Source organism: Lipotes vexillifer, unplaced genomic scaffold (assembly GCF_000442215.2).
Source record: "Lipotes vexillifer unplaced genomic scaffold, Lipotes_vexillifer_v1.1 scaffold400, whole genome shotgun sequence".
NCBI lineage: Eukaryota > Metazoa > Chordata > Mammalia > Artiodactyla > Lipotidae > Lipotes > Lipotes vexillifer.
The window spans coordinates 1-20,600 of NW_006786594.1; the positions used below are offsets into that span (position 1 = coordinate 1).

Consider the following 20,600-nt stretch of genomic DNA (forward strand, 5'->3'; position numbering starts at 1 on the left):
TGGTCTGGTGGGTTTTTACCTTGCTCCTTCATCTGCTGCATATTTCTCTGTCTTCTCATTTTGATTAACTTACTTTTGGGGGTCTCCTTTTCACATGCTGCAGGTTCATATTTCCCCTTGTTTTTGGTGTCTGCCCCCCAGTGGATAAGGTTGGTTCAGTGGGTTGCATACGCTTCCTGATGGAGGAGACTGGTGCCTGTGTTCTGGTGGATGAGGCTGTATCTTGTCTTTCTGGTGAGCAGGACTACATCTGGTGGTGTGTTTTGGGGTGTCTGTGGACTTAGTATGATTTTAGGCAGCCTCTCTGCTAATGGGTGGGGTTGTGTTCCTGTCTTGCTATTTGTTTGGCATGGGGTGTCCAGCACTGGAGCTTGCTGGTCGTCTAGTGGAGCTGGGTTTTAGCGTTGAGATGGAGATCTCTGGGAGAGCCTTCGCTGAGCTATTTGTTGCATGGGGTGTCCAGCACTGGAGCTTGCTGGTCGTCTAGTGGAGCTGGGTTTTAGCGTTGAGATGGAGATCTCTGGGAGAGCCTTCGCTGATTGATATTACATGGGGCCAGGAGGTCTCTGGTGGTCCAGTGCCCTGAACTTGGCTCTCCCACTCGGAGACTCAGGCCTGACACCCGGCCAGAGCACCAAGACCTTGTCAGCCACACAGCCAGGTACATGGGGAGTTTCTTGACTTTTGGGAAGTCTGAGGTCTTCTGCCAGGGTTCAGTAGGTGTTCTGTAGGGGTTGTTCCACATGTAGATGTATTTTTGATGTATTTGTGGGGAGCAAGTTGATCTCCACATCTTACTCCTCCACCATCTTGACGGTCCTCCCTCTCATTATATTTTAAGAGATGTATGGTACCCTGAATAAAAGAGATTAAGATCTAATGCAGCATTAAACATTATACTTTCAACTTCTGGCAACAGCGGCCCAAGTGGCCGAAGCAAGATGTGTCAGAGAGTGGTGATCATGGTCCTGGAGGTGGAAAGAAGGATGACAAGGATAAGAAAAAGAATTATGAATCTCCTATACCAGCTCAAGTGGGGCATAAGAAGAAGAGAACAAAAGGATCAGATGCTGCCAGCATACTGCCCCTGGTGACATCTCACACTCAGTGCTGGTTAATATTGAAGTTAGAATTGAAGACTGTCTTCTCACGGAGGAAGAATTCATTAGAAATCAGGAACAAATGAGGCCTTTAGAAGAAAAGAGGAGGGAAGATCAAAGGTGGGTGATCTGAGGGGCACCCCAATGTCGGTAGGAATCTTGGAAGAGATCATTGATGACAATCATGCCATCGTGTCTACGTCTGTGGGCTCAGAACACTACGTCAGCATTCTTTCATTTGTAGACAAGGATCTGCTGGAACCGGGCTGCTCGGTCCAGCTCAGCCACACGTGCATGCTGTGACAGGGGTGCTGATGGATGACACGGATCCCTTGATCACAGTGATGAAGGTGGAAAAGGCCCCCCAGGAGACCTATGCTGATATTAGAGCATTGGACGTCCAAATCCAGGAAATTAAGGAATCTGTGGAACTTCCACTCACTCATCCTAAATATTATGAAGAGATGGGTATAAAGCCCCCTAAGGGGGTCATTCTGTATGGTCCACCCAGCACAGGTAAAACCTTCCTAGCCAAAGCAGTAGCAAACCAAAACTCGGCCACTTTCTTGAGAGTGGTTGGCTCTGAACTTATTTAGAAGTTATCTAGGCAATGGGCCCAATCTTGTTCGGGAACTGCTTTGAGTTGCTGAAGAACACGCACCATCCATCGTGTTTATTGATGAAATTGATGCTATTGGGTCAGAAAGGTATGACTCAAATTCTGGTGGTGAGAGAGAAATTCAGCGAACAATGTTGGAGCTGTTGAACCAGTTGGATGGGTTTGATTCAAGTGGAGACATGAAAGTTATCGTGGCCACAAACCAAATAGAGACTTTGGACCCAGCACTTACAGACCAGGCCACATTGACAGGAAGATCGAGTTCCCCTTGCCGGATGAAAAGACGAAGAAGCACATCTTTCACATCCACACCAGCAGGATGACACTAACCCTGGACGACTTGATCATGGCTAAAGATGACCTCTCTGATGCCAACATCAAGGCAATCTGTATGGAAGCTGGTCTGATGGCCTTGAGAGAACGTAGGATAAAAGTAACAAATGAAGACTTCAAAAAGTTTAAAGAAAATGTTCTTTATAAAAAAACAACAAGGCATCCCTGAGGGACTCTGTCTCTAGTGGACCACAGTTGCCTTCCAGGAAGAGGTTGGAAGTGTGTGATCCCTCAGAGGTGTGAGGTTGGGGAAGTTTCCCAGGAGTCCATGTTCCGGCTGATCTTCATTAGCACAGCATCCTGAGTACCTTTTGAACATGATGTGTAGGATGCCCATCCAGCTCTCTTCATATGTTGGTCGCGTGCAATGCTCTCTTCCCAATAAAGCGTGCTCTTTCTCAAAAAAAAAATTATACTTTCAAATTATTAATTTATATTCAGAGCATTAATTTGTTCAGGTCTTACAGAATCCCTTACACATTTTCTTCCCCACCTCAAAAAGTTTTTTATTTAGACCCAGTCCAAAATGTATATGTAACTTGTTTCAGTCACATACATAGACTAAAATAATAGAACAAAGACAAAAAAACTCAACACACCTATTTCAATTTCATTAGTTTTCTCAGGACTCTCTCAAATCTGAATGTTGAAGCAGCTACATTGTTCTATTTACCCATATTCTTATTCTATCCATAAGCAGTCTACTAGCTAGAAGTACTGCACTTGTAGCTATTTGTACTAAACTTACCATTTTTAGTCTTCAAAAGAATTTATTCCACTCTAGTCAAATAATATTGTAACATGATCCTCTGAACTTATGTAAATAATTGCTTTTATAAATATCTGTGGTTGCAAACTGACCCCAAGGGGAATCTTTTTTTTTTCTTACCAGGATGATGAACGTTTTATTAAAAATACAAGGGGAATCTTTGAAGCTCATCTGCTTCAAAGTCAGTTTGCTAAATATATATATCGATATTACCTTAAGTGATTATACTAAGTAAATCCTAGATTTTACTAACAGCAAAATAAAATATTGACCTCACTAAAATGATGAGAGTAAGGAGAGGCTAAGACATCAGGAAAGAGGCTGGAAAATGTCTGTTACATGTCTTGGGCTTAAGGCAAAATATAGGATATAGGAAGAAGAAAGATGTATTAAGTGCTTTTTCCTTCAGATCACTTGCAATCTAAGTAGGTTGAAAGAAAAGACAGAAGAGTGAGAAGTGTTTAATAACAATGCAAGAGATAAATATCAATTGACCACATTATATAATATGTCACATGCCAGTTCAGGATTGATTGCTAAGTAAATAGAATGTTATTGGTTATCCAGGTTCCTAATACATTTTTAGTGATGTATTACTTCTGAGTTATCTGGGATTGGTGAATTTCGTTTTACTTTTAATGGAGATTTACTAGCCTGATCCAATTTTACAGAATCTTATGTCTGTGGGGTTGAGTTTAAGTCATTGGCTCTAAAACAGGAAAATCTATATTCTAAATTTGGTTATTGAAAAAAATAATTCATATTTATAGTACTTACTTTGTGTCAGGTACTATAGGAAGCATTTTACATTACTCATTTAATATGTATAACAAACCTATAGGTAGATTGTTTCTCTCATTCTACAGATGAGGAATCTGAGGCACAGAGAAGTTAAGGTTGTTAGTAAAGGTAATACAGAAAGTAGTAGTGACAGGATATAATCCCAGTTCTGTTAGACTCTAGGGCCCAAAAGTATTAAAGAAAATAAACATATAGAAAAGACCAGATCTGAGAATACAGTATTTATGGTTAAGTGGAAGGAGCACTTGGTTTTCAATAATATATTAGACATATTTTTTTTTCTTTTTTTTTTTTTTTTGTGGTATGCGGGCCTCTCACTGTTGTGGCCTCTCCTGTCGCGGAGCACAGGCCACCGCCTTGGATGGGACCAAGGGTCTGCATTTCCCGGACCAACACTCACACTACTAAATACTATTGGAGAAAAATCTTATAAGCACACAGAGTTGTCTCCATAAGTGTAAGTCCGCAAACCTCAAGGGGGCCCTAAATACTGCCGGGGAAGCCCACTTTTCAGGGATCTTTCTTTTTTTCTTTTTGCGGTACACAGGCCTCACACTGTTGTGGCCTCTCCCGTTGCAGAGCACAGGCTCCGGACACGCAAGCTCAGCGGCCATGGCTCATGGGCCTAGCCGCTCCACGGCATGTGGGATCTTCCCGGACCGGGGCACAAACCTGTGTCCCCTGCATTGGCAGGCGGACTCTCAACCACTGTGCCACCAGGGAAGCCCTCCCATGATAAATTTTGTGCCATTTTCCAGAAATTAGTTTAATTCCAATGAGGCTAAATCCTCTTTTATCAATATTATCAAACAGTAAAATCTGGTTTTCTTTCAGCAAGTGAAAAGGAACTTCCAGAACAAAGGTTATACTTGTAATGTTATTATCATCTTTATCCAGAATGGTTGCTTTATTTCCAGTTGTTCAGGCAGCTATTTATAGTTTATTAGGGACTCCAGAGTATAAATGATTTGAAGATTAATAGATTCAAATTGTGTGTAAAAAGGATTCCTTTTAACATGCTTTTGGTAACATTAATAAAAACCATTTTGGAATCACGTTTTTTTGTCTTTCTGATCCCTGACATAGAAGTATTCAGATATTTTTAAAGGCATAATGTTTATATTGCTGTTTACTTTTATAAATATCACTTCAGAATTGGCAATAAATGGCAAAATTGCATATTCTAATACAGTTCTGGTATCAGCCTGAGTATTGAAAATAAAACCTTATACTTAAATATAAGCCCCCATTTAAATGGGCCATAATTCTTCACCTTTACATTTGGAACTACTTTTCATGTTGGTGATTATCATCCAAAGAATAAAGAGATTGATTTCCTATTTTAAGATTGAAATATATATATAATTTATACCATTATCGGGACTTCCCTGGTGGCACAGTGGTTAAGAATCCGCCTGCCAATGCAGGGGACACAGGTTCGATCCCTGGTCCGGGAAGATCCCACGTGCCGTGGAGCAACTAAGCCCATGCACCACAACTGCTGAGCCCACATACCACAACTACTGAAGCCCGGGCGCCAGAGCCCATGCTCTGCAACAAGTGAAGCCACTGCAATGAGAAGGCCGCGCACCACAATGAAGAGTAGCCCCGGCTTGCTGCAACTACAGAAAGCCCGCACACAGCAACGAAGACCCAATGCAGTCAAATATATATATATATAGACATATATATATACGTATATATATATATACTATTATCTACATATAATATTGAACTATTATTTATGTATATATGATATATACGTATGTTATTTATTATAATAAATAAATTATTATAGAGAGATGGTGATTGCTTCATATTTCTTTTTGTAGTTTATCATAGCAAAGCTGAAATTTTTGGAGAGCAAACATGGCATATCCAAGGATATTATGTGGTTTTATTTTAAGCTTTCAGTAGTGGTGTGTTTCATTCAGCCTATAACAGTAAAAATAAATGAGTAATAGATGACTAGTATGTTTTGTCTGCTATAGTAATGTCTTCTATCATTGAATCTGTCTAACCAGCCAGTTACTTTACTGTTGTCTGAAATAAAGATCATTGTGTTTTCTGACAATGTAGGAATTTCTGTTCAGTTAAAATATATGTTGTCATTGAAGTAAAAATAATGAAATTGCAAGAAATTGATTGATTTTAGCTGTACTCCTCAACTCCTCTCCCCCAAAGTGAAATCCAGATCATTTTAAAGTTCTTATAAAATAGCTGGAATTTCATTAAAATATTAAAACTCAGCCTTGATAGTTTTTAGTACAGGTGCTTAGCCTCTAAATTTTGACCTGAAACATAAACGGTAGTGGTAGCATGTCCAGTCATTCACGTTGATAACCAGCCTCCACGATGGCCCCCAGTGGTCCTCCCTCCTGATATTCACACCCTTAAGTAGTCCCCCCTACCCACCCACATTTACCAGGGTTGGTCTGTGTGATTGCTAGAATACACCAGAAATGATGGTAAGTCACTTCTGAGATTAGGTTACAAGACAGTGGGACTTCCATCTGGATGTGTCTATGTATGTCTGTCTCTCACTCTCTCACATCACTTGCTCTGTTGGAAGCCAGTACGTGCAAGGAACCAAGGCCTAGCCCAACAACTAAGCTTGGAAATGGATCCTCCAGCCGTAGTCGTGCCTTCAGGTGGCTGCATCCTTGGCCAGCAGCTTGACTGCAACCTCATGAGACACTGAGCCAGAAGCACCCAGCTCAGCCCTCAGCCCCTCCCAGATTCCTGACCCTCAGAAACTATATGAGATAAAAAATGTTTACTAAGCATTTAAATTTGGGAGTAATTTGTTATGCAGGAATAGAAAACCAATGCACACCTCCACTAAAGCTCTTCTTTCATTGGTCAAATCTTAACATCTATTTTTAGTTATTGTTGTTATTATTTGTGCTGTTAAATGTGTAAATACGTACAATTCACCTGACTGAAGCATTAAGTTGGATGGAAAATACTATGTTCCATCTCCCATTTTCCAATCCAGTGTTTGGTATAATAAATACAGAATTCACTTTTCCCATATTCGGGTCCCATATAAGAATGTACTTAAAATAATTGTTTTGTGAGAAGGAGCCTTTTTTAAGATTATTCTGCAGATTCTTTTCATTTATGTGTGAAGCTACCAATTTTGTATAACTTGTAATTACTATGCAAGTGATTATGGAATTACTGTGAAATACTTCAAGAGAAAACAGACAGCTTAACAACTATTCTCAGAGAAGTCTGAGGCCTCACCAAAGAAGCTCCTCATCCATTACTTGTAACTCTGTGATGCTTATTCTACAGGACAATAACAGTGTGGGTTTTAAAAAGTCATATTTTTAAGGATTAGTTGACTATATACTCAAACCTGAGAGAGAGAGCTTCTTAGCAGATGCAGCTTCTTAGCATCATCAAGATCATGTATTGTACTCCCAGCTCTGCTTTCCCATCCCACTTTCTCTATGGTGTTCTGAAAAGGAAAGGTCATAAAAATACTCAGGTTCACTTTTTCCTTTTTGCCCTACTAAACCAATTTTAGTATCAATAATTGTTTCTTTTCCATAGCTAATCATACAGAAACAGTAATCATGAATAAAAGATGTGACAGAAAAGTGGAATTTCAACTTCTTAAAGAGTTTTTTTTTTTCTCTTGCTTCCTTTGTCTGTGTTTTTCTAAAGGAGGATTTGCCTTAGGACATTAATAGCTACAAATAGATACTTTCAGTGAATCCTGGGTTATCAGTCTCATGTTTTTATACCTGAACTTAAAGAAACAGATGTTCTTAATGAAAAGAAAACATTGATGAGTCCCATGTTCTTTGACATTAATGCTCTTAAATATGTAACTAAAAATTAGCTTTTTTGTCTATTCTTGCCATGATTCTTACAAACAATAATAAAAATAGCCAATTTTGGAATTGGTCTTGTCTTCCTCCATCCTAAATAGACAAGATTATTTTGAAATTTTACTGAAAATTTCCTTTTAATTTGGACCTAAAAAAAATAGGATTCTGTCTTTCAAATCCCTCCCCCCTTCAATTCACATGCTCACATGTGCACACCCACACACACACGCACACTTGTAATAAGGTTAGGAGGATGGTTATCAGTAACTTAAAGGAACAAATGAATTTCACTCTTCAAATATTTAGTATACAAATGTTATCCAAATACTCCAATAATGTCATCACTTAAGACAGTTGTAGTCCAGCCAGAAGTAAAACCACCAGGGCTTCTAACTCTGCTTTGAACATCTGCCAACTGATATCAACACAAATATGTAACACAAGGCTAATTCCTGAGTCTTGAACTTGGACAGTCTCTAATGAAGAAGGAGGCATCAAATTTTCAGCACTGAAACATGTCAGAGAAACCCCATGTTTGCTTTATTTTCTTGAGGGTTTTTGTTTTTTAAGCATGGTCACTGAATTGTGTATTATTCTTTTCAAATGGGTTCCCATTTGTGGGTGGTGGTAGCTCCTGATGAAATAATTTTTAAAACTTGAGAAATAACAGTAATTTTCATAACTGGATTTCATTTGAAAGCTTAAATTATATAGTACTTTGCTATGATTTTTAAGAAAGTTTCCTCAACCCTCTATTAACACTTCATTTTTTTTTTTGTAAAATGTCTCAGGAAACATTTAAATGTCTGTTTAGTAAAGTAATTGTTAATTTCACTCTGTTCACCTGCACGTAATATATGATGCTTATATGAAATAGTACTTCAAGTCTTTCCTAGCAGATATAAGAGGGAAGCCTAAGAATCTCCTTTCACTCCCTTCCTGATCATTTGACCTGACTTGGAGCCCAGGCCCAAAGCCGCAGGCCAGACTCCAAGCACCAGCCCACATTCCCTGCTCAAGTTCCTTTTCATCCCCAAAGCTCACCAAGCCCTGAAGGGAACAGAAAGGAGGATGGAAGACAGCTGAACAGAGGTTAGAAGAGGGGGGTGGAATTTGGCAGCAGGTAGAAGGACTTTGTCTGCACCTCTAGTGGTGAGTGCCTCCACCCTCTTGACCAGCCAAAAATTGAGTGAAGTTCTATGCAGACAAATCACAAACAGTCCTCGATTATAATGTAAAAATATCTTTAGTGTCCTTTACTTATCTACAGCCAGCTGGTTAGGTCTCTAAACATATAAACTCTTAAAGGTATTATGCTTACCGTATTTTAGAAATGTAAATGCCTTAACACAGAAAAGATAAGATATACCTGTTGGTAATAGAAGCATTCATAAGCTGAGGCAGTAAGTGTGGTGATTAAGGTCACAGACTCTAGAGCCAGGCTGCCTGGGTTTAAATCCCAATTCTGACAGCTTGCTAGATGAGTAACCTGAAACAAGTCACTTGACCTCTCCATAGTAATTTTCTCATCTGCAAAATGGAGATGATAGCACTACCTTATAGGGTTGTAAAATTTAAATAACCTGAACCTAAACACTTAGATCAATGTCTAACTGGTACTTAGCCTTACATAAGTATTTGTTCCCATTCATATGCTATGCCCCTTTTCTGATGTTGTTTCTATACTTAGATGACCCTGTCTGATTTGTAGTTAAAAGGTTACTTCATACTCACACCACTACCTTTGATGTCTAACTACTAGCAGATCCCCTCCTCAGCAGTATTTGAAAGCAAAATGCTTATTTTCCTTTCTTTCCCAGGCCCAACACAGAGATACTTTCATTGAAGAACGCTATGGAAAATATAACATCAGTGATCCTTTAATGGCACTCCAGAGAGACTTTGAAACACTGAAGGAGAAGAACGATGGCGAGAAGCAGCCAGTCTGCACAGACCCGCTCTCGATCCTTAAGGTGGTGATGAAGCAGTGCAAGAACATGCAGGAGCGCATGCTGTCGCAGCTGGCTGCCGCTGAGAGCAGGCACCGCAAGGTGGGTTCACCGCTGACGTGCGCCTGCAAACTGCTGAAATGGCTGACACTTTCTTGTCAGCTGCCAGCTCTCACAGTAACTTAACTGGGAGGTCTCACAGATGTAAAAAAGCCCCTGAGCTTACCTAAGAGCCAGGAGATAGAAAATGCAGGTTATTCCAAATGTTAAATTTAGGCAGTATGCCAGACGCATTATTTCAGATGGCATTTATTCTTGATACGACACTCCAAAACACTTGGTATGTTTTTTCAACTCTTGGTCATCCAAACTTTGGCAACAAACTGGGGCTTGACCAAGCCTTGTAGCTGAACGGAGTGTTCCCTATTTGCTTACTTAAGTGATAAATAGAAAGATTAACAGGTATTTGGGGAATGCTATATCAGAGAGAGAGAGAAAGAATCAGAGAATTTACCTGACTATAAACATACAAGCCAATAGATTATTTTCTTTTATTTCCAGTTTTGAGTTTCACCGCATTTTACTTCTCATGAAACCATAAACAGTCCCTAGGGTTGTTTACCTTAAAGCTGTTCTACCCTGTTAGGAAAATGTGTGTGTGTGTGTGTGTGCGCGCACACCTGCTAGGTCTTACAGCCCCTGAGATAGGAAGACAAACCTGTGCTTTCCTCTACCTCATCTCCTTGGAATTCTTCTAGTGCTTGTGATTTCATTCCCCGACTTATCATTTATGGCTCAGATTTGGCCTGGAAAAAATGCTTGGCTAGAGTCTGCATTTTTAAGAACTATTGGTTTAGATTTATATCAACAAGGAGGGACATCAGTGCATTTAGTAGGAAGCATTTTATTCTGAAAAAATTGGGTTAGCAGCTGCAGTTTGATGGACCTTCGTTTACTTTTATGGTTACCTGCTTTAGAGAGCCATCTGCTTAAAATGCATCTGACAAAGTGCTTAAGGGCTTAGGTCTTGCCCATGATTTTTCTTTCCCTTCACAGAGTCCAAACAAAAGGCCAGAGTGGGAGTTCTTAACCACGAATGGGTCTCAGATGTTCCATGATCCCCCAGAAAATATACAGAGTGCTAAAAGTTTATGCATTTTGTAGAAAATGATTTTTTTTCCCATATCCTTACTTGAATTCTCAGAGTTCTCCAAGACCCAGAAAAGTTTAACCTCTGGACTAGACTGAAGTAATCTGAAGACATTTATGCCCCAATTTAAAAGGTGTCAGTGAGATTGAGGTAGTTGCCTAAATTTGCGGGCTTTTACATAATATTATGAGAAAATCTTCACAACATCCTTGTTTGATAGGCAGGCCTGTTTTCTATTTCATACATGAAGTAACTGAGTTGTACTGAAGGGCTGGCTGGCTGTCATGCCCGTTGAAGGTGTAGTGTTGGGATAATTTATGGTTCTAGGTGATTGGGGAGAGGAAGAGTTAAAAAATTCAAAATTCCCTAACACTGTATTTCAATGTAAGATAGTATTAAATATTTTAAAACAGCTGCCTATCTGATCTTAAGTGTTTTATCAGAGTAGAACACTGACTTTGTTAGACATCAAACTAGAGGCTTATAATTAGGGTGCATATAGTCCCAGTTTGCCTGAGAGAATTCCAGTTTAAGCCTGTTGCCTTGGCATAGTTGTTAACAATACCCGCTTTGGCTCTCAGACATGTTAGTGGTTTGAACAGTCAATTATGTGGTTACTCTGCTTATTATGAAAAATAGGGTTCCCTAGTCCACCCCTTCCCATTCTCTCTCCTCCTCAGTATTAGAGACAACCACTTTTTTCTTTTAACTGTTTATTTTGGCAGCTAACTTCCATATTTCTAACTGATATACTGCTCTCTCTTGCTTTATCAATGTTAGACACATATTTACTTTCTTTTATTATAGATGTGGATTTCATTATCATACACCCCACCTCCCTTCTCTCCACCCCTGCCATCTTCCCAAAACAAACATAATACCCTTTCCTCACCCTCATTCTCTGTCATATCTGTTATTACTAGATCTGGAGGCTGTCACATTCTGTTTCTTCAGAGGATAAACATCTGGTGTATTCCCGGGCAGTAGATGCCTGGCTGAGCATTCTGTGTACAGGAATCAGGTTGCGGGGGCGAATAACTCTTCTGAAAATACAGACTTGGAGCCAGTGCCCTTGTCTTCCCTCCTACATCTCACCTCTCCGATGCAGTATCTGCCAGGACCTGCAGGTTCCATATGTCCTTGGGGTCCTGCAGCGCACAGCAGCTTCCTCCCCCATACCAAAGTAGTTACCACTCCTCCAGCCACTTTCTTTCTTGAAAATGTTATTAAAATTTCTTGTCTGCCAAAGTCTCTCTTTTTGACTTTGTGGGTTTTTATTCTTTTCATCCCATTTCTATCATTTTAGACAGCTCTCCGAAGGGAGAGAAGATGATCTACCACCTTTAGCCAAAAGCTGTTCTTTCTGTTAAGTTGCAAAAGTTTTCTTTTTTTTTAACCAGAAGGAAATACACCAAAATGTTTTCATTTTTGTATTTAAAAAGGAGTCCCAGAAAGTTTTCTCTCTCCTTTAATAACAGTTGTTAGTAAGGAGAAACAATAGGAAATGGCCATTGGGATGACAGTGCTCTGGCCTAGGGAGGTCTAGGCTAAGGCACCTCTGAAGCATGAGCAGAAGCTACGAAGAAATCCTTAGCCATTGGAATATTATGCAGTTGTAGGCAGGATTATGTGGGAAATGTCCCTTTAAATTTGTATTCTTAAAATTGGGCTTAATCCCTTGGCACAAGGATAAGTGGAATGGGGTAGGCAGGTTAATTAAAAAGCCTTGTGGGGCATCCCTGGTGGCGCAGTGGTTGAGAGTCCGCCTGCCAATGCAAGGGACACGCCGTTCATGCCCCGGTCCGGGAAGATCCCACATGCCACGGAGTGGCTGGGCCGGTAAACCATGGCCGCTGGGCCTGCGCGTCCAGAGCCTGTGCTCCGCAACGGGAGAGGCCACAACAGTGAGAGGCCCGCGTACCGCGCAAAAAAAAAAAAAAAACAAAGCCTTGTGAAAAATCTCCACTTAAGATCTCAATAACTGAGCCTTTTCATATGCAGGATAAAGTCAAGAGAGTCTTTTCACCTCTTATCTACTGTACACGAAATGCATATATTAATTAAGCAAGGCACAGTTAGGATGTCACCTATTTGAAATGTTTAATTTTAGGCTTCACTCTCTGGTACCTCCAGTGATTTGAACATCAAGGGAGAGCCTCAGCTTTCAGCTTTCCATGGTCCTGCCTTGCTTCATCACCTACACCTGTCCCCTAGTCCCACCAAACTTTTATTAATTCTCTGAAACCTTCTGAGCCCCTACAGCTAATGAGTTGCTCTCTTCTATTTACATGCCACTTCGTGTTACCTCGGATAAGTATGCACTGTATTGTTTCGTAGCACATAGCTTGCATATCTTTCACTCTTCTAGACAGTGTGCTCCTTGATGGCCCTGACTGGGATTTTACTTATTTATTTATCTATGGAATGACCTTGGGTGCTTAGAAAGACACTTAGTATTTAATTGTATTCTAAGTGTGACTCCTTGATATTTGAAAATGATTTTTTTTTTTTTAATTCCTTAAAGGTAATCCTAGACCTTGAGGAAGAAAGGCAAAGGCATGCACAGGACACAGCTGAAGGAGATGATGTCACCTACATGCTGGAGAAGGAGAGAGAGCGGCTGACTCAACAGGTAATTAAGGTGGAGGGGCTCAGGCAGCATTTGCCTAGAGTAGCATTTCTTGAAGATTATTCTGCAGGGTGTAGATTGGTGTTGCTCAAAAAAAGGGGGCTTTGTGGTCAAATAAGTCTGGGAATTACTGGATTAAACAAAGTTAAAGAGGTTCCTAACTTCAATTTGTTAGACCCTTTAGTATGCAGAAGCACGCTGTGAGTCTTCAAGAACAAGATAGGGTATTCTGTGTTTAGCAAATTTATGTTTTCATAAAATCTTTTAATGTAGATCATTCACTATGGGACTGTCGTTCCATAGAACACACTTTGGGGAACACTAACTTTGAACTCTCCAAATTTTTTTGACTTAGGACTCCTAGTAAGAAATACATTTTACATCACAACCCAGTATATATACACGTATATACATATGCCTGGAACAAAAATCTCATGAAATCATACATAACCCTTACTGCTTATAATACACATTGATATTTTCGCTTCTATTTTTTTTTTTTTGTTTCTGATCACGGCTCACTAAATGGTTTTGCCATCCATGAATGAGTCTCAGAGTTTGAAAAACACTGACTTAAAAGGGTTCCTTCAACCCTTTCCCTCTCACTCTGTGCCTTAAATAGGGTTGGGATGATGATTAAAGCAGATGGCATTTGTATAAGAAGAATGATTCAAATGCAACTACTTAACGTTTGTTTGTTTTTAAGACCAGAAAGAGTTATTACTGAAGCTTTAAAAGTTTTCAGCAGCATTCATCACAAAATCTAGTTGATATGGCTTTCTGCTGTTTTGATTGGCTCTAATCCCCTGAACTTTCCATAACATAAAACACAATGATGATTCAGATTCCCACTAATAACCCTGAGACAGTAAGAACTAGAAGTGCCTCCTAAATCATCAAAGAAAGATTAAGTTGTAGTGTGTACATTTTTACGTTAGGTGTTCTGATACTTAAATATTTGATGTAAGCACATGGCATACCTGGTAATCCCATGTGCCAGAGCACAGCTAGCTTGATACACTCTACTTGATAACAGTTTTTCAGTATCCTTTTCTTTCCTTACTCTAATCAAGACGTGTGGTGGCATTTTTTTTGTAGTTGGAATTTGAAAAGTCGCAAGTGAAAAAGTTTGAGAAAGAGCAGAAGAAGCTCTCCAGTCAGCTGGCAGAGGAGCGCTCCCGCCACAAGCAGCTCTCGTCCATGCTGGTGCGCGAGTGCAAGAAGGCCGCCAGCAAGGCCGCTGAGGAGGGCCAGAAGGCGGGAGAGCTGAGCCTGAAACTGGAGAAGGAGAAGAGCCGGGTGAGCAAGCTGGAGGAGGAGCTGGCTGCTGAGAGGAAGCGGGGCTTGCAGACGGAGGCCCAGGTGGAGAAGCAGTTGTCTGAGTTTGACATTGAAAGGGAACAGCTGAGAGCAAAGCTGAACCGAGAAGAGAACCGGACCAGAACTCTGAAAGAAGAGATGGAGGGTTTGAAGAAGATAGTGAAGGACCTAGAGGCTTTGCACCAGCAGAGTAGCCCCAGCGAGCAAGTGAAGAAACCAGTAACCCTGTCTAAAGGCACGGCAACTGAGCCACCTGTGCTAGTGTCCGTATTTTGCCAAACGGAGAGTTTTCAGGCAGAAAGAACCCATGGGAGCAGCACGGCCAAGGTAACAGCCTCAGGGCTGCCTGGTCCCACCACTCCTGCTTACTCTTATGCAAAAACCAATGGGCATTTTGACCCAGAAATGCAAACTACCAAAGAGCTGATTACAGGCAGCAGTGTAGAAAACCAAGCGCCTCCACGAGAGAAGCCTGTGGGATTGGCCCAAGAGAAAGCAGTAGAGAATGGTGGGTGTCCTGTGGGAATAGAGACTCCAGTCCCAGCGCCTGGTCACCTCCCTTCCAGTGGGAGCTCACTGTCTCCCAGCAGCACTGCCTCTTCCTCTCTCACATCCTCTCCTTGCTCTTCACCAGTACTAACTAAGCGCTTATTGGGGTCATCAGCTAGCAGCCCTGGCTACCAGTCATCCTACCAAGTAGGGATCAACCAGCGGTTCCATGCAGCTCGGCACAAATTTCAGTCCCAAGCAGATCAGGACCAACAAGCTAGTGGTCTACAGAGCCCTCCATCCAGGGATCTATCCCCAACCCTCATAGACAACTCTGCCGCCAAGCAGCTGGCCCGAAACACAGTCACCCAGGTGCTCTCCAGATTCACTAGCCAGCAAGGACCAATCAAGCCCGTGTCTCCCAACAGCTCTCCCTTTGGCACTGACTATCGAAATCTGGCCAACACTGCCAGCCCGAGAGGTGACACCAGCCATTCACCTACTCCAGGGAAAGTGTCTAGTCCTCTGAGCCCCCTGTCTCCAGGGATCAAGTCCCCTACCATCCCCAGAGCTGAGAGAGGAAACCCTCCACCCATCCCACCCAAGAAACCTGGCCTCACTCCTTCTCCATCTGCTGCCACTCCACTGACCAAACCTCATCCCCAGGCATCCTCTTTGACCACCACAGAAGACCTTGCCAGCAGCTGCTCTTCTAATGCTGTCGTAGCCAATGGCAAGGACGTTGAGATACTTTTGCCTACCAGTAGCTAGTCCCTAGGAGGGAGTCTCCACATTTGACATTCCATCAGATTTCATCCAAGAGCTCAGAGTCAAACCATTGAGTCAGATCATGTTATTTATTTTGATAGTAGCTGAAACTATCTGTATAATACATTTAGTGTATTTCACCTTTTTGTATTTTTTAGGTAGAAACTAAGTAGTTTGGATTTTTATGATTCACATCTTTGTGCTAAAGCTAGAAGGGCACCTCAAAGATGTCTAAGCTTTGCAGTCACCATCGTGTTATGATGGAGAAAGCTAATTGAGTACCAGGTGGTGATTTCCTGTCTATCTGGGGACTAGAATCACTCAACACTCATTTTGAATTATGTGGAAGTGGCTCATGCAGACTTTTTATTCCAGATGAACATGTTTTAAAAGTGCCTGAAATTAGACTGCCATATGAATGTGATTCTGCAGCAGTAACACAAAATGGATCATTTAACTGCAAAAAATGAGATCCTCTGTGAATTCTGAATGTTAAAAACCAACACTGCTTTTAATCCTCTTTTACTGTTTTTTAATACAATCTTTGTGTTGAGAAACAAGGCTGCATAAGTAGAATGGGAATCCTAAAGGTGGGTGTGAACTCACCACAAAGCTGAGCTTTATAGAGCCCTTGAGAAACCCTCCTGAACATTAAGCAGTTGGGGTGCTGATTTTCTTGTACTTTTGGAAAATTACATCGCTCCCAGTTTCCTGCATAAGTTTTTGAATACAGTGAAATCACATATCCTTTAAAAATATCTTCAGGCATCTACTGTTGTGTAAGGAACTTCTGATTCCGATTGCTATTACTTGAATAGGAAATGGTTACTCATTCTGTATAAAAGTTTTGCAACAGAATGAGATCTTTATTCTGTAATGAAAAAGCAATAACTTAAAGTTCACTGTCTTTGTAATATTATAAGTCAGAATTATACAGGTTTTAGCAAATTGTTACACTTTTCTCCAAGCTGCCAGCACTCTGTGTCTATCTGTGGAACCAAGTTAACTTTTGCCTAAATGGAAGTATACATATATCTGTATAGATAAACACCCCTTTTACGTGTTTAACATACACACACTTAAACACATAAATGATAGCGTGATTATATCTTTGGAGTTTGCAATACAGCATAAAGGACGAGTAGAAATGCATGTTAAGATTACCTACCAAAACAACTAGATATAGCTGGGACCCAGTCAATCACAGGAGGACTCTTGTCCACCAGGAGGGGAAAATTTCAAATGAAATCAGGTCTTCAGCATCATAAGAAGACAAGGCCAAACCATCCCAGTGTCACAAAACTCAACTGGTCATATAAATGAGTGAAACAGGTCGGTCACTCAAGTGATGTATGACAGCTGGGAGCAGTGGGAGCTGTAGCAAACTGAAGTGCCCAAGCCCCGTTACAAAGGGCACCCCCTGTTCAGTTTCAGCTGCTTGTTGCCATGCAAGAATGCTAGACCCGGGGTACCAGCTCCTAAAATTTTTATGAAATCCAAATTTTCATGAGAAACATTCTCATTTTTAAATATTGAGAACTGATCCAGAAATATTTAAATACTGCTAGTTAAACACTTCTGCAGCTGGATTTAGCCCGCAAGCTGCCAAGCTGCAGCCTCTTTCATTCTAGAAACTTCGGTCATTTCCATCACAGCAAGTTTGTGAGGACAGAAGCCTCCAGACTTTCCAACCTGTTGGCTAGCACAGCCAACAAACTCCGCAGAGTATAATGACTATTCTCCTCTTCCAAACAAGACTGTCTGCAACCCAGCTCAGACATGGTGGGTACATGATTTTGTGTGCACAAGGATGAAGAGGCCTTGGTGTCCTCACATACATTTTTCTAGCCAACATCTATCCAGCAGCCACTGACGTGCTATAATTTAAATCTATTTCCTCTTAATCCAGCATGAGTTGATGGGGGAAAAGCAAGTGATGGAAATCAAGATAAATGACTATGGAGTATATTGGTGTCTGCACAGCTTATGGTTTGACTAAAGACAATACATCAAAAACTTAAAATACTATTAATGCCTCAGCGTGTCTACCAAATGATAAAGGGGTTATCTTAAACTTCCCAGAGCAATCATGCATTAAGTTTTATTCCCGTGCATAGCCACATGAACTGGATGATAAAATAGCTGAACTTTCTAAGCAGAAGAGGGGGCTATAATCCCAGAGTGTTATTACCTCTTGCTTTAAATGGTAATCTTACAAATTGCATTGTGCTCTTCTTTTGTTTTGGCATAGATATATATAGAGAGAGATACTATAAGGAAGTTTATTTCTTAGGAAGTGCACTGAATAATGTATGTATTTTACAGTGTAATATGGGGGTGGGGAAATGCAAAAGAAATGTGTATTTTTGCTAGTTGCCTATCTTCTGAGATAAATAAGCACAATACTGCAATGGATCCAATAATCCAGTTAGGTATTATAGATTAGTATTTAAGTTTGCCGTAGATTGTGTGCGTGCTAAGTAAAAGTTCTGTGATTCACAATTTTGGTCTTAACCCGTGTTGCAAAAGCTACGTTACTGGTCAACAGATTATAATGCTGTGCAATGCATAGCACAAGCATTAACTAGTCCTTAACATGTGTAAAGCCAAATGTACCGTGCAGAAGTCTTCACCTGTTTTTATAGCAGACTTCATTAAAACAAGTTAAATCCTACTGTCTGGGCAAAAAATAGTCTTGTTTGTACGAAATGAAGAATGTTGCACAACAGGGCCGATTTTGTTGGGGAAGGAGCAGATTGATGAAGAGGGAGCACTCACTCCTGGCTTTAAAAAAACAAAGGAAGTCAGTGACCCATCCAGGTTAGGCCCCAAAAGGAGCTGGGACATTGGTTTTCCTTAGAATCTTAGAGCTGGGAGAAGTCTTCACAATAATCCAGTCTGTAATTTTTAAACCACGTGGGGATTCTGGACCTTTTGAGAATCTAAAAACAGCTAGACTCTGTCCCCAGAAAAATGTATATGCTTATGTGCAAACTTTGGTTGATGGCTTCACGGTGTCCAGAGACCCTGACGCCACCCATGAATCACGTACTCTGAGAGCGCCTGATCTTGTCCAGCCCTCTCATTTTACCAATGACTAATGCATCTCTTGTCTCCTAGTCCAGTGCTGTTGCTGCTACACTGTTAGCAAGTGCTAGTGTAGCCAGACAAAAGCACTTGAAAATCCTTTGATGTACAAAAGATGTTCAAACAGTGTGGATGTTTACATATCTTAAGTTCCCAGCATTTAAGCCAATTAATGATCATTTCAACAAACACAGGGTATATCCATTTTTTCATAACAGCCTCACTTCAGCAATGCTGCCTTGTCAATTTGTGTGTGTGCGTGTGTGCGATTTATAAAGAGCGCTTCTGATGCTTAGCCCTTGAAACAGAACTTCAAATGTCTTTTGAGAAATGCTGCTTCAAAATAGTTTGTGTTTTCATAATGCGTCAGAGGTAGGCAATGAGCATTGTTTGTTCCACACGAGTAATTTTAATTTAATTGCTATAAAACTAGTTGAGAAAACTTGAGAGCCTGTCCACCCATCTGCTCACATATCAATGGCCAGTTCATTGGTGCCAGTAAAGGAGGAGAAAGGAGACTGGGGTAGTGATTCTTAAACTTTATTGTGCTTAAGGGAATCCTGCTAAAAATAAGGATTCCTGCGGATTGGGCCTAAGGGCCAGGTGATGCAGGTGATCTGAGGATCACATTTTGAGAAATAGTGCCTCATAGCCCATACCTGTTCTTTCACAAGAACTTACCTGCCTCTAACCTAAGGAGATGTCTTGAGCTCTAGAATCTGTTTTGCTAGAATGTCAATGATACTCGGAGTCAAGAGTGCCTACTTGGATTCCAAGCACCATGTTAATGATTCCACACACATATTCCCTTACTAATTTGCACAAGGTTGCTGTGAGGTGCGGTCATCCCCAGTGTGCACATGAGGGTAGTTGAAGACCAGAGATTTGTAGCAGAGACCTTAGTAAGTGACAGGGCCTGAATTGAAAACCCAGTACTTTGCTCTTTCCACTACCTGCTTCCCAAATGAGAATCTCCAGAGTCACTCATGACGCCAGTTCCAGGCCCTTCCCCCTGGAGATTCTGATGAGTAGACCAAGGTGGAGCTCAAGGTAAGTGCCTGGGCTGCTTCTTAGCATGAGGCAGGTTTAAACCTTGCAGGACATCATGCTAACTCCTCCACCACCCTAACCTAGAGACCTTTATCAGGTCAAGTAAATGGAACAAAAACAGAACATCTTAATTCCCCTCAAGCAACTCATGTTTCTTAGATATTTAAGATGAGACAGAAACCAAAGTAGCTACCGTAGAAAACCTCAAGGTACTCACACTCTGGTTGGGGGGTGCACAACACAGAAAGTTACCAGAGACAACTGAATAATGCAAGTGGGGTTTAAATGCCATACAGGGTCGTTAAAGGTGGTCCTAGCAAAAACATCTTTGTGGGCAGGAGAAAGTTAACTAGAAAAGCAAATGTCTTTTCTCCTCTCACCAAAGCATAACTTACCTGGAGTTCTGCACTATCTCCCTGTGTTTGCATTATGTTTCAGTTGGCTTGTCTTGGTCTTAGGATGAGGTCAGAGAGAGAGGCACAAGAGGGCCCCAAGAGCTGAGTCCGGGGCTTCCCTGGTGGCGCAGTGGTTGAGAGTCCGCCTGCCGATGCAGGGGACACAGGTTCATGCCCCGGTCTGGGAGGATCCCACATGCCGCGGAGCGGCTGGGCCTGTGAGCCATGGCCCCTGAGCCTGTGCATCCGGAGCCTGTGCTCCGCAACGGGAGAGGCTACAACAGTGAGAGGCCCGCGTA

At 41.3% G+C, this 20,600-nt stretch overlaps 2 protein-coding genes across 2 annotated transcripts in view; one reads left to right on the forward strand and one right to left on the reverse strand.

Moving 5' to 3' along the window:
• Positions 1-2,399: 2,399 nt before the first annotated feature.
• Positions 2,400-20,600, reverse strand: part of ST7L (suppression of tumorigenicity 7 like) — a 158,388-nt gene continuing 140,187 nt past the window's right edge. Inside the window, exons 15-17 of the mRNA XM_007459036.1 lie at positions 7,009-7,088; positions 3,825-3,829; positions 2,400-2,449 (exon numbers count right to left, since the gene is read on the reverse strand). Of these exons, the coding sequence (XP_007459098.1) occupies positions 2,400-2,449; positions 3,825-3,829; positions 7,009-7,088 (135 nt within the window). The remainder of the gene's footprint in view (positions 2,450-3,824; positions 3,830-7,008; positions 7,089-20,600) is intronic.
• CTTNBP2NL (CTTNBP2 N-terminal like) lies at positions 7,800-20,403 on the forward strand. The gene is made up of 5 exons (XM_007459048.1): positions 7,800-7,835; positions 9,285-9,515; positions 13,088-13,195; positions 14,291-15,734; positions 20,365-20,403. Exons 1-5 carry the CDS (start codon positions 7,800-7,802, stop codon positions 20,367-20,369), a joined length of 1,824 nt encoding a protein of 607 aa, XP_007459110.1. The 3' UTR covers positions 20,370-20,403.

Coding starts and splice junctions, on each gene's coding strand:
- CTTNBP2NL (XM_007459048.1), top strand. CDS start 7,800: ATGTCATCACTTAAGACAGTTGTAGTCCAGCCAGAA. Junction 7,836..9,284: donor CAGTTGTAGTCCAGCCAGAA/GTAAAACCACCA, acceptor TTTCTTTCCCAG/GCCCAACACAGAGATACTTT. Junction 13,196..14,290: donor GAGAGCGGCTGACTCAACAG/GTAATTAAGGTG, acceptor TTTTTTTTGTAG/TTGGAATTTGAAAAGTCGCA.